Raw genomic sequence first — 14,201 nt, 5'->3', positions numbered from 1 at the left:
CATGGAGGAAAGGCATAATTATTTATAATTATATAAATAAGGGAATCTTGAATCATGAAGTATTAGATAAATGAGGGAATCTTGAATTGTGAAGTGTTATTTAGCTTGATTTAGCCATTTCCGTAATGTATACATACTTCAATCACGTCAGTTTGTATACCCTCTTGTACATAATTTTTGCCAATTCAATAAATTCAACAACTCCAAAAAACAAGACATTCTCTTAACTAAAATAATTATTAAAAATAAAATTCAGAATTCTATTTTATTTATTTATTTATTTTTGAAACAGAGTCTCGCTCTGTCACCCAGGCTGGCTGAAGTACAGTGGTGCGATCTCGGCTGACTGCAACCTCTGTCTCCCAGGTGCAAACAATTCCCCTGCCTCAGCCTCCCAAGTAGCTGGGATTACAGGTGTGTGCCATCACACCTGGCTAATTTCTGTATTTTTAGTAGAGACAGTTTCGCCATGTTGGCCAGGCTGGTCTCGAACTCCTGACCTTAGGTGATCCACCAGCCTCGGCCTCCCAAAGTGCTGGGATTACAGGTGTTAGCCACTGTGCCTGGACAGAATATAAAAGACTGTTTAATTCAACTAAAACATTAAAACATAGATTATTTCTATAAGTGGTAATTGTTCTAACATGTTTTGGTCAAAATAATCTCCTTACTTATCCACAATTAAATGGTTAATTGATATTTGATTGGATTTTGATAAAGTTTTCAAATCATGCTTGACTTTTCCAATGTACAGTAAAATGTGTTTGAAAATATTGCATAAAAATTAATATTTAAAAATGGTCAGGCATGGTGGCTCATGCCTGTAATCCCAGCACTTTCGGAGGCCAAGGTGGGCCGATCACTTGAGGTCAGGAGTTTGAGACCAGCCTGGCCAAACCTCATCTCTACTAAAAATACAAAAGTTAGTCAGGCATGGTGGCACGCACCTGCATTCCCAGCTACTTGGGAGGCTGAGGCAGGAGAATCGCTTGAACCTGGGAGGTGGGCTCCCCAGGCTTTAAAGCAAAACCCCCATCTTGACTTTCTCCACTCTCACCCAGGCAATCACGGTCATTTCCACAGCCTCAACCACTGTCCACCTGGGATGCCTCCCAAGCCCAGGTCTCCAGCCCAAATCTGCCTTCCCAGGCCCAGAACTATCTGTCCTGGCACACATTGCCCCCTGGGTCCCCAGCAACCTCAGTCAATGAGTCCAACATCAACTTCCTGTCCTTTCCAGACACTGTTAGCCCTGAGATCAGACTTGACCATTCATCTCCAGTACCTGATAGGTCCGACAATCCTTTGGAACATATCCCACCAACATTCCCCAAACCAGGCACCGGACTCCACACATCAACACCGTCACGTGAGTCACCAGCATCCCTGACAGGGACCCCTGTCCCAGCTTCCAACTCATCTCCTTCCTGTCCCTTGAGTTCTGTGTCACATTCCAGAGGCCACAAGAAGAAAAATGACCAACTTAATGAAATTAAAAGAATTGAGAAGACATCTCCCTATGGTCCAAAGTCTTTCCAACTGAGAAACACATATCAAGATCCAGCCTGCTTGCCCTGCGGTTAAATGTTCCTGAAATAATTAAAGCCCAGGGCAACACAGCCCCCACTCCACAAGTACTCCCAGCATAGTAAGACTTGCTTCTCTGGAGGGGCTCGAAATGCCCAGTGTGTACCCTGCCCCTCTCTGTCATAGCTAACAGGAATGTGCTTCATGTCTTCTTCCTGCTCAGAGGACCGTCCACCAACCTGCGCAGGCAGCACTTTCGTCCAGGGGGTGATGGGAGAACTTCCCACCATTTCCCACTTATGCACTGCATTCCTCAGGAGCCTGCCTCACAAATTACAAGAGCGCCACAGCAGACACATGACATTCCAGTGGGTGGCCATGTCTTCATGTCAGCTTGAAAGATCGTCACCAGGGAAATATCTATATCTCCGCAGAGAGAGCTTCAGCCTGTGTAGCCCAGCTGTGCTCAAATGGAAATTCAGAAACTCAGATGTTGGTCCAAACACCCTGTCTCAGACAGCCAGCTCTGCAGGTCCCCAGCGTGGGATGGAACTGGGTGAGCCACCTACCGTGCCTGCCCACATCCCTGCCTCCTGGAATCCTGGACCCTGAGAACCAGGGGGATGTGGTGGGGAACAGGCAAGTCTTGTGCAGAAAGCCAAGATGCCTCCCAAATCCACTCTGCAGTCTAGGTGGGTGATATTCTGGTCTGCACCACACCAATGCATGAGGGGATGGAGGATGGAGTCTAGACAAGCCAAATGTAAAAAGATATTGCCCACGTATTTTGTGCTTTGACTGTGCTGCAATGCTATGCCCAGCCCAGCGTGGTGGCTCACCTGTGATCTCAGCACCTTGGGAGGCTGAGGCAGGTGGATCACCTTAGGTCAGGAGTTTGAGACCAGCCTGGCCAACATGGTGAAACCCCATCTCTACTAAAAATACAAAAATTAGCCAGGTGTGGCGGTGGGCACCTGTAATCCCACTTACTCGGGAGGCTGAGGCAGGAGAATCACTTGAGCCCAGGAGGTGGAGGTAGCAGTGAGCGGAGATCATGCCACTGCACTCCAGCCTGGGCAACAGAGTAAGACTCCATCTTTAAAAGACATAAAAATAAATAAATGCTATGCCCAGCATTTTTCATGTACTGTCTTATTAGCTCAGTAAATCCCATATAACCTTCCTATGAAAGTGTATCTCATTTATCTCCATTTTAGAGATGAGAAAACTGAGGCCCCTGGAGTACTATTAATTTTCCAAGACCGCATTGCTCATAAAGGGTACAGCAGGGACCCAAGCTCGACACTCTCACCCTCAAACATTTCCACAAGTGTAGACCAATGGCTCTCAACTGCGGTGGTTTTGCTCACGTACCACTCCCTTGCCCCACAGCATTTGAAACCGTCTGGAGACATCTGGGGTAGCCATAGCTGGGAGGGTAGAATGGCACCTAGAGGATGGAGACCACAGATGCTGCTAACCATCCTACAATACACAGGACAGCCCCCCCACCACCACCACGAATGGTCTCACCCCAAATGTTGTGACTGTGCCAAAGCTGAGAAACCCAGGTTTCTCCTCAGAAAGAGGGAAAATCTCTGCAACGTGGATGCACCTCTACAGGAGCCCCAGGCTGACAATAACCTTCCTGATCTGGTTTCAACCCTGGATGCTTTTACCTGGTGCATCCATCAGGGATTTCAGGGACTCCAGTGAGTTATCACACTTGAATGCTCGGTTCTGCCTGACAACCCAGAAATCTCTGCCAAGGTACCTGGTCTTGGGGAAGGCTCAGCAAATGGTTGAGGTTCATAACCAAATAACTAGAAGAGACTTTTCTCTCCCTCCAGGAAGAGCTGTGGGTCAGACACACCCTGGGATCATTCACAAGTGGTCAATAAAGGCTTGGGGAGGGCCAGGTTTTCTAGGCCTTCTCAATTGGGTGGGTGTTTGTGGATACACAAGAAGCCTGTGAAACTTCTGATATTGGCAGGAAATCAATGCCCCCCACCCCCCACCCCCCCACATCCCCACCATAAACACATGCCCTGCAGCAGGACTTGGCACTCAGGGGCTCCTGGGGGCCCAATTTGCCTTCTAAAACATCCTCTAGGCACCACCGAATAAAGCAACCCCTTGCCACCCAACCACAAGAGCACAGCCTGGAAGCCACTCCAAGGGACATCCAGTCACGTTAAAACCTCAGCCATCCAGAGCACCAGGCCTGGTGATGAGAAAGAACATTTTATCCTTAAAAGCATCTGAATGCCCATGCTGCTTCTTGCCGAGAAAAGTCCAAAATAATCTGCTATTAAAGAACGAGGATGGTTTTGGCATTTTTACCAAGCTAATGGTCTACGCAGACAAAATCTCATAAAAGGGCACTCTGTTCTTCTTGATCCACTCAGACATGGCCTGTGAGTGAAGAAACGGGCTCTCCTCCTCAAAGAAATCACTGCTGATTCTCACACCAGCCTGACACTGCTTCATGGGTTCTTCAAAGAGAGTATTCCCATAGAAACTAAAAGGGAAGAGGAATGTGTCTGGAGGGCATTGTGGGCAGCAGTAGGCTTTGGGCCAACTTTTAAGTTTGAAAATCAAGATTCCCTCTTTTCGAGGGGCCGCCGGACTGAGCAGATACAGACACCGAGAAAAGACGGTGCCATATTCAGATTCAGGAAACAAGAATGGTTTCTGTTCAGTTCCTCCATCATCCTTCAGGTGATGCGATTCCCATTTCCCTCTGTGGACCAAAAAATTCAGTGGGGTTTCTGACTTTTAAATATTTCATTATCAACATATCATCCTTTTAGCCTCCAGAAAGCATTTTAACATGAAGATTCTGGCTTAAGACTCTTGTGGGTCTGTCTGTCTCTCTCTCTCTCTTTTCCTTGAAATGGTCTCACTTTGTTACCTTGGCTGGAGTGCAGTGGCATGATCACAGCTCACTGCAGCCCGACCTTCCAGGCTCTAGCAATCCTCCCACCTCAGCCTCCAAAGTACTTGGGACTACAGGCACACACCACCATACCTGGCTTTTTTTTTTTTTTTTTTTTTTTTTGGTAGATAGGAGGCTTCACCATGTTGCCCAGGCTGGTCTTAAACTCCTGAGCACAATCAATCCTCCCCTTTCGGCCTCTCAAAGTGCTGGGATTATTGGCTTGAGCCACCATGCCCGGCCAAGAACCTTGTCTCTTGTGATGCACCCCAGAACAAAACATCACTGCAAAAACACACCAAGACATGAGTGTTAGTCCTAAGTCCCATTTATCCACCATACACTATGTGCCAGGAACAACGCTAAGTGCTTCTATGGACGAGCTTCCCTTAATCTCAGCAGTAACAACCCCAGGCAATGGGGCCTGTTGACAGATCCATTTGCCACTGAAGACAGTAAGGCTCAGAGAGGGTAAGTGGCTTGTGCCATGTCAGCCAGCTAAGGAGGGGCAGAACCAGGATGCAAACCCCAGCCGCCTGGCTCCAGACTCGCGTTCCCAAGGTCCCACTACACTTGGTCACTGCACTGCATTCTGGTATCCTGGTCTTTGGCAGAGTCCACGTAAAAGAGGGAGGTAGAGGGAGTGAGAGGGACTTTATGCAATAGTTTCCCAGCGTTACACTGCCACCGTAATTGTGTCCCCGACCAGGACCTCTCTCTTCTCATCCTTTCCGTGATCGGCCCTGGAAAACCTTCGAAAAACTGTCCTCCTTCTCTCGGAATCTCAGAGAAAATTCACCTGAGTTCAGTGTCCAGGTGACCCAAGCTCTGAATGCAGTAACGTAGACGGAGAGATGAGGATGTCACCTCGAGCAAGCCTCCCAGACAGCATCCGGGAGCAACCCCAAGACTGGGCAGGGGGGGCTCTGATGCAGCCCACGGCGAGGAGGGCTGCCCGTGCTGCCTAAATGGGTTCAGAATGAAGGGCGCCCTCCCAACTTCAACCCGGGGCCGGCCACGGAGCCTCCTGCCGCCCCTACTCAGCGTCGCCGGCACCCCCGCGCCGGCTGCACCCCCGGACCCCCGGGCCCGCGTCACTTACTCCTCTGCCGTCGCCACCTGTCTGGGTGCCGGTCTCCTCCCTGCCCGGCCGCGGCGCGTCCTCCCCGTCCTCGCAGTCCTGGGGCTGTGCGCTTCCCCCTCCAGCAACAGCCGCAGCCTCTTCTCTTCGGGAAGCACGTCGTCCTCCTCCCTCCTGGGCAGGCCATCCCTGCCTCGGGACTTGCCAGTCGCTTCGGAGCTGCCGGAAGGCCTGGCCATGACTCCGGGGGCTCTGCCTGCACTTGGGGAAGAAGAAGGACCCGGAGCAAGCGGCCTCTCGGTGGATCTGGGGCGTCTGAGCGCGGGCTCGGTGGGTCCGCGCGGGGCGGACCTGGGCATCGGGGCCAGCGCGGGCTCCTCCGCGGGCCGCTCCTGGCTCTCTGGCGCCCTCTGCTGGCCGCTCACGCGCACCGCCGCCACGCCGGTCCCGGACCTGCGCCGCTCTCAACTGTCCTGGCCCAGGAGGTCGCTGTCCCTTGCCCGTGGCCAGGCCCGCTCTGGCCAGGCCCTGCACCTCCTCCCCGCCCCAGCCAGGTTGCAGCCCGATGGTCTCCCTGCCCAAGGAGGAGAGAAGAGAAAGGACGCCCCGAGAGGGCGGACATCGGCCACAGCCACCTTGTCTTTGCTCTTACCCTGTGTCTTGCATGATTTGGAGGTGGTGGGAAAACCGAGGCTGCTCAAAACTCGTGGAGAATTCCGCCTGCAGGATGACATGAATGCACCTTCGTATTGCCTACCAACAGATCTTTTTTGAGCATCACTGTGGACCAGGCGTGGTGCTAGGGGAGGGGATATTGTGGTGAACATGACAGGCATTGCCTTCACCCAGTGGGGCTCAGCGCTGGCTGAGAAGGCATTGAGAATGGACATTGTTAATTGGACAAAAGGAGGCCAAGAAGAAGTGCTGGGGGCATGGGAACGGAAAAAGACAGGAGGCTCAGCAGGTCTTGGAGCTGGGAGAGGGACAGCAGCAGCGGCTGTTCCAAAGGAAGCAACAGCTGAGAGAGGACTCAGAAAGTTGTTCTCAGCCAGTGGAGGGTGTTCAGGCAGAGGGAACAGCGTGTGCAAAAGCCCAGAGGCTGAGAAAGAAGCAGAAAGAGGACTGTGGGACTGGAGCGTGGTGGGCAAGGTGAGAGAGGAGTGGTGGGCAGACAGGTTGCCTGGGACCGAGCCGTGCAGGGGCAGGAGACCTGGAGAAATATTTTGGAGGCATGCCCTGATGAATGAGCCCAGGATGCATCCTTAGTGTCAGTGTGGAGCTCCTTCCTAGGTTGTGTGATGAGCTGAACCCGGGGGTATTTTCTGGACATTGAAGGGCTACACCAAGAGTCCAGGACAGGCTAAGTGAGCACCAGCAGCTCCTGGCCCACCTCAAAAGCAGGAGAGACAGGGGAGACTGGGGAGGCCAGGGCAGAAGGGGAAGCCAGGAAGGCAGGAGAGGCCAGGGAAGCAGAGGAGGCCAGGGAGGCAGTGTAGGCAGGAGAGGCTGGGGAGGCTGTGTCCTTTCCATGATTCTGCCCAGAATCCTAGCCACCTGTACTCCCTGAGCTTCCCCACCCCAAGCTCTGGAACCATGTTGCACAATGGTCTCCCCACTAAGCTCCTGATGGCAGCCCCTACCCTGCTGTGCTCCCTATTTCAACCCTAACAGCTCTCACAGTGGGCAGCACATGGTAGGTGCTCAGGAAACACTGGTGGGAGAGCACATGGGTCTGCTCAGCACCTTCCTCTCTCCTCCAGCTCTTCCCTGTCACGAAATAATTCTGATAACGACACATGGGCTTTGAGACCCTCTTCTATTACTTTCCATATGCTAATCCATCTATACCTCACAGCAGCCCTGGGGGTGGGTGCAATAAGGATGCCCATTTTATAGAGGAGTAAACTGAGGTATAAAGAGGGTAAGTGACATAGGCACACTACAGGGGCTGGGGCCAAGTGATCAGAGCACTCAATCCCCAAAGGCAAGGTGGATGCAGTTACCATAAAAGACAGCAGAGTCAAAGCTGCAACCAGAATAGCCTGACTCTCAGAGACCTATGGTGTCTGCTGATCCTGGTTTTCCTAGAAGTGAAATAGATAAGAAGCCTGCACATTTTTACTGGATCTGTGTTTGCAGAAGAGTTCTAGGTCAGGTGAGCAGAAGTCTAATCTGAATCATGAAAACAGAGTCACAGTCCCCAGTCAATTCCCAGACATAAGCCAGTTCACAGACCCGGAGTCCCTTGTCTGAATGGGAAGCCAGGTTCCCTCCAGAAAGGACTCTGCTCCACTGCCACAAATTAATACTGTCAATCTTTCTCCCAGCCTGCCCCCAAGGGAATACACAGCCTTTTACCAGGATGACTGAATGGGAGAAAAGGAACTAATGGGACCTGTGCAGGATCACTGGACACAGGCTCTGAACTGGCACTAGGCTGAGACTAGGGTCTACCAGTCAGAATAGGCATTTTGGAGGTCAGGTGAATGTTGGTGCAAGTTCATGTCATGGTAGACCCATTGGGTCTCCAAATCCATCCTCTGGTTATATGCAAATTGGCCATGTTGAGATTTAAATTCAGGGTATCCAACTTAGAGGCTGTGCTCTTACTCATGAAACATTCTGACACTACTAACCAATTTAAAAATGCAAACACCTCCTGGGGCTAGCGAGAGTCCTCCAAACAGTCATGTAAATTGGTTCTGTCAAGGATTTCCTGCTAACAACCCCTCCCCGCCCCCCCCAACCCCACCCCCCGCCAGTTGCAAGGAGAGACTAGGGAAGGGCATTGGGTAACTTTGTTGCTAGAAGCTCTTCTGGATAAAGAAGAGTTTTATCCAGAAATAAGAAGCAAAATAGAGTTCAGCAGAAATTGAGAAAATAAGCAAATAGAGTTCAGCAGAAGAGGTAAGAAAGTAAGTTTATGTTTGACCAAGCACGGTGGCTCACGCCTGTAATCCTAGCACTTTGGGAAGCCAAGGCGGGCAGATCACGAGGTCAAGAGATCGCACCATCCTGGCCAACATGGTGAAGCCCCGTCTGTACTAAAAATTCAAAAATTAGCTGGCCATGATGGCATACCCCTGTAGTCCCAGCTACTCGGGAGCCTGAGGCAGGAGAATCACTTGAACGTAGGAGGCAGAGGTAGCAGTGGGCCAAGATCATGCCACTGCATTCCAACCTGGTGGCAGAACAAGACTCCATCTCATAAAACAAAACAAAACAAAACAAAAAAGTAAGCTTATTTTTACGCCTGAACAAGTGTAGTGGTTTAGGGGTTCTGCAAACACGGCCCCAATCAGGCTACGAGATGTTGTGGCAGCAATATTTACAGCCAGTCACTCCTGGCTGGCTGAGCCACTTTTCAAAACACCCTTGCACGGCTGCGCAGACCGGCTGGCTCCACTGGCAGCCGGCAAAGCCATAATTCACACTGTCACCACTGCCCTCAAACCCCTTCGGTAAGCACTTTGTTTTTTTGAGACGGAGTCTTGTTCTGTCATCCAGGCTGGAGTGCAGTGGCACAATCTCGGCTCACTGCAAGCCCTCCCTCCTGGGTTCATTCCATTCTCCTGCCTCAGCCTCCCAAGTACCTGGGACTACAGGCGCCCGCCACCATGCCCGGCTATTTTTTTTTATTTTTAGTAGAGATGGGGTTTCACCGTGTGAATCAGGATGGTCTCAATCTCCTGGCCTTGTGATCTGCCTGCCTCGGCCTCCCAAAGTGCTGGGATTACAGACTTGAGCCACCGTGCCCGGCCTGGTAAGCACTTTTAATTAATGCAACAGGAATAAACATTTGCTGCAGAGCGGCAATGTGCAGGGAGGAACATGCTTCCACTCAGGCTCAGAAAGCAAAACCTCCTGGCTGTTTGCATCTGTGCAAGAGCTCGCAGGAAAAGCCCTCTGCGTGGCTGCCAGCATCACACATTCCCCCCAAGGGCTGAGTTTCTCTTTCCATGTTAGTCTCTGCTCTGACATGCCATCTGTCAACCACCACACCATTCTCAGTTGTCATCTCAAAGCATCTTTGCCTTGTGAATGGTCACCAGCCCTGCCCTGCAAGCCCCCAGGTGACATTGAGCTTAAATGAGAGAGAAAACAGGTTCCAGGGTGGATTTCAGTTCAGCATCTTGGAGTCTCAGTGTGGACATGAAATCTGTCTCCCCAGCTGTGGGCTGCATCTTTGTTTGTCATCTGGTTTGGTTCTTGGGGACTTCGAAGCTCGTGGGCACCTTTGCAATTTGTCAAGAATCTGCACGGCCCTTCCAACAAAAGCAAGGAATAGGAACAGAAGCCCAAGGCTTCAGATCAAGGTGCAACTTAAAGCAGCCTCAGTGTAAAAGCAAACAAGAGTCAGAGGGATGCCTAAGGCAGAGTCTAGTCCCCAGGGCAGATATAAGGCAAAGAGAAAGAGAGAGAAAGACAGAGACAGAAAGACAGAGAGAGATGGGAGGAGACATGAGGCACCCAGGCCTTCTGCATCAAAATCTCTAGAAGAGAGGCCTCCTAAAAATGCAGGAGGCTGAGGTGGGTGCACACAGAAGTTCAAGACTAGCCTGGGCAACATAGTAAGACCGTGTCTTTACAAAAAATACATAAAATAGCCGGGTGTGGCGGTGTATGTCTGTGGTCCCAGTTACCCAGGAAGCTGAGGCGGGAGGATGGCTTGAGACCAGGAGGTAGAGCTGCAGCGAGCTGAGATAGCACCACTGCACTCCAGCCTGGGTAACAGAGTGAGACTTCATCTCAAACAAATTAAAAATTTTTTTTACAAGTATCACCCTGGCTACTTGAATGGGTAATAAGAAGGTAAGAGCAGAAGCAAGGAGACCAGCAGGGAGATTCTGCAGGTGGGAGTCCACAGAGGCTCAGACCAGGCTGGCGCTGAAGACTGCCTGAATTCTGTATATATTTTGATGATGAAGCAACTCACCGACTCTTGAAGAGTGGGCTCTAGGAGACTGTATTTTTAACAAGCTCTCAGAGGATTCTATTGCAGGCTGAAGTTGAAGAACTGGTTTAGGTGAAGCTTCTGTTTCATCCTTGGGGAAGTACCTACTGACTTTTCTCTAAGCCACCTCAAAAGAGGTGCTAGACAAGATGTGCTCCAATGTCTGAACATGTGTGCACAGCTCTAGAGCCAACCTCAGGACACTGAGTCAAAGGTTAGGAGTACAACAGTGAACAACCACTGTCCTCTTTTCAATGAGCTTTGCATTTAATGAGAGAAATAAAAAGCAAAAAGAAAAACATTTTCAACTCAGAATGGTAAGAGTTATGGTGACAGTATGCCTGGGGCAATGGGAGCAAATAGAAGGGGCACTCGATTGGCCAGGTGCAGTTGTTCTTGCCTGTAATCCCAGCACTTTGGGAGGCCAAGGTGGGTGGATCACTTGAGGCCAGGAGTTTGAAAACAGCCTGGCCAACATGGTGAAATCCTGTCTTTACTAAAAATACAAAAAAATTACCCTGATGTGGTGGCGGGCACCTGTAATTCCAGATACTCAGAAGGCTGAGGTGGGAGAATTGCTTGAACCCTGGAGGCGGAGATTGCAGTGAGCCAAGATCGCGCCACTGCACTCCAGCCTGCATGGTCAGAGCCAGACTCCGTCAAAATAAATAAATAAATAAATAAATGCCCGGAGATGGGTGGGCATGCAATCTCTATCAGGTGGTGAGAAATCCTTCTCCACCACAGGACTCCTCAGTTGAAGACTAGAAAATGGTAGGAACTAGCCAGGTTGATAGGAGAGGTGTGGAAGATCATTCCCAGCAGAGGGAAGAGCATGTGCAAAAATCGAGACGTGAGAGGGTGAGGAGCTGAGAGATGTTCATATAATTATAAAAAGTGACCAATATAGAGGTAAGTTGGAGCCAAATCTTAAAGGCTCTTTGTCGTGTTTATCCTGCAGACAAAGGGAGACAGTAGATGTTTTTAAGCAGGGGAGTAATGATCCACTTTGTGCTATAAAAAGAGCAGTCTGGCTGGAGGAGAGTGGGAGGTGAGTGGACCAGGTAGGGGGCTGCAATACACCAAGTGAGACAAGATGGTTGGCTGGACCAAGGCTGTGGCAGTGAGGATGGAGAGGAGACAGTAGACTAACTGGACTGAGAAAGAGGGAGGAATGAAGGAGGAGGCCCAGGTGTTTTGGAAGCTGGGTGGATGGTGGTGTGAATCTGACGTGGTGAGCCCAGGCAGAAGAGGAAATCAGGAGAGGCAAGGTAAGATGAGGTCAATGCAAGAAAGACAGCCAAGTGGAGATAACAACTGGGCCGTTGGATTCATCAGCCTGGAGTTATACAGAGAGCTCTGGAATGGAAATAAAGAGGAAAGGACTTTGGGAATAGGTGAATCCTCCCAGAATAATGTGTAGAGAAAGGAGAATAGAACACAGGGGACAGAAAAAGGGAAGAGATTTGTTATTAAAACCAACCATCCATCAGACATCTTCCAATAAAACACTTGTTAGAGGTTTCCTCAGTGTGAGTTATTCAGGACCAGAGCTAAAGACCATATTCCCAATAAAATCTCTGCTGGGAAGGTCTTCATGAAAACATTTAATGCTGCTTTTAAAACAACAACAACAACAAAAAGGCCTTAGTGACCGCACAGATCCTGGAGCAATTTTTTGTCAAGAGTCTATCAAACACGAATCTGATCTGACTCAAGGAGGTGTCATATCAAGTGTAGAAATCCAATTCCAATGTCCATAAGAGCGTTTCTGCCAGGTACAAGACCCTAATCCAGTTGAAGTGATTTTCTATTGATTAACAGTCTGGGAATACACAGGTTGTTGGTTTTTGAGATTTCCCTCCCTGTGCCTTCATGCCAGCTGTGAAAGAGTCAAAAGGCTCCTAACTGTCAAAATAAAAATGGTACTTGGTCACGGAGGAAACAGATTTTAGGTCAAACACATTGATGACTTTTTAACTATGAGAAGCCATTAATGTTACTGAATAAGCAAATCTGTTTGCATAACCAGATTTTTAGAGTCTACTGGGAATAAAGCTTTTCCTAAGTGGGTGATTTGTACAACGATAGCCTTTGGGTCTCTGATGGAACAGCTCTGATGAAGAAATGTTCCTTTAATTATGTGGAAGGCCAATTACCACGTTATAGCCACATTGTTTTGCAGATTGCATATAATTTCACCATTTCCATAGCTTCAGCACTATAATTCTGGAGAAAATTCAGGCACCAAGGAGACACTTGGGGAACATTATGCTGGAGACAAAGATGTTTTAACGAATTCAATTTAAGCTTCAACATTAAAGTTATTTTGTGGAATAAAACATAATGGAATAATGAGCTTGTGTATGCCAACTCTATAGTGGAGGTAATAATAGCTAGAGAGAGCATGTCCCATCTCCTCTTTTTAATGCTCATTCGAGTAATACATAATGCTATAGAGAGAACCTTTCTCTAATATGTGCTTCATCTCAGGCTAAGCGTGTTTTGGGCAACTGTGCTTCATGAAAAAAAAAAGGTAAAGGATCTAATTTGGGAGTCATTCACAATAGTGCTACCACTTGATTTTTTTTTTATACTCTGAGATTTCTTATTCCCAGTGCCTACCAGGAATGGACTTTCTGGAGAAGCTCAGATTAATCACTCCTTATGAGAGGTGACAGCATGCTGGCAGCCCTCACATCCCTCGCTCACTCTCGGGGCCTCCTCTGCCTGGGCTCCCACTTTGGCGGCACTTGAGGAGCCCTTCAGCCCGCAGCTGCACGGTGGGAGCCCCTGTCTTGGCTGGCCAAGGTTGGAGCTGGCTCCCTCAGCTTGCAGGGAGGTGTGGAGGGAGAGGCGTGAGCCAGAACTGGGGCTATGCATGCTGCTTGCCTGTCGGCTGAAGTTCCAGGTGGGCATGGGCTTGGCGGCCCTGCACTAGGAGCTGCCGGCCGGCCTTGCCAGCCCAGGCAGTGAGGGGCTTAGCACCTGGGCCAGCAGCTGCTGTGCTCGACTTCTCGACGGGCCTTAGCTGCCTCCCCACGGGGCAGGACTCAGGACCTGCAGCCCACCATTTCTTAGCCTTCCCCCCTGTGTGGACTTCTGTGCAGCACGAGCCTCCCCAATGAGCACTGCCCCCTGCTCCACGGCGCCCAGTCCCATCGACCACCCAAGGGCTGAAGAGGTTGGGCGCATGGAGAGGGACTGTCAGGCAGCTCCACCTGCGGCTCCTGTGTGTGATCCACTGGGTGAAGCCAGCTGGGCTCCTGAGTCTGGTGGGGACTTGTAGAACCTTTATGTCTAGCTAAGGGATTGTAAATACACCAATTGGCACTGTGTATCTAGCTCAAGTTTTGTAAACACACCAATCAGCACCCTGTGTCTAGCTCAGGGTTTGTGAATGCACCAATCGACACTCTGTATCTAGCTACTAGGGCGGGGACTTGGAGAACCTTTGTGTGGACACTCTGTATCTAGCTAATCTAGTGGGGACGTGGGGTGTCTTTGTGTCTAGCTCAGGGATTGTAAACGCACCAATCAGCACTCTGTCAAAACAGACCACTCAGGCTCTCTGTAAAATGGACCAATCAGTAGGATGTGGGTGGGGCCAAGTAAGAGAACAAAAACAGGCTGCCAGAGCCAGCAGTGGCAACCCGCTGGGGTCCCCTTCCACACTGTGGAAGCTTTGTTCTTTTGCTCTT

The 14,201-nt window shown here is 50.0% G+C and overlaps 1 protein-coding gene across 1 annotated transcript in view; it reads right to left on the bottom strand.

Annotated features, from left to right (window-relative positions):
• The window catches only part of LOC134731021 (uncharacterized), a 48,417-nt gene that overhangs the window by 32,355 nt on the left and 1,861 nt on the right, over nucleotides 1-14,201 (bottom strand). Inside the window, exon 3 of the mRNA XM_063607040.1 lies at nucleotides 5,568-6,120. Within this exon, the coding sequence (XP_063463110.1) occupies nucleotides 5,568-6,120 (553 nt within the window). The remainder of the gene's footprint in view (nucleotides 1-5,567; nucleotides 6,121-14,201) is intronic.

This window comes from Pan paniscus, chromosome 7 (genome assembly GCF_029289425.2).
Source record: "Pan paniscus chromosome 7, NHGRI_mPanPan1-v2.0_pri, whole genome shotgun sequence".
NCBI lineage: Eukaryota > Metazoa > Chordata > Mammalia > Primates > Hominidae > Pan > Pan paniscus.
The sequence above is the reverse complement of the archived record's forward strand: the minus strand, read 5'-3'. Positions and strand labels throughout refer to the sequence as shown.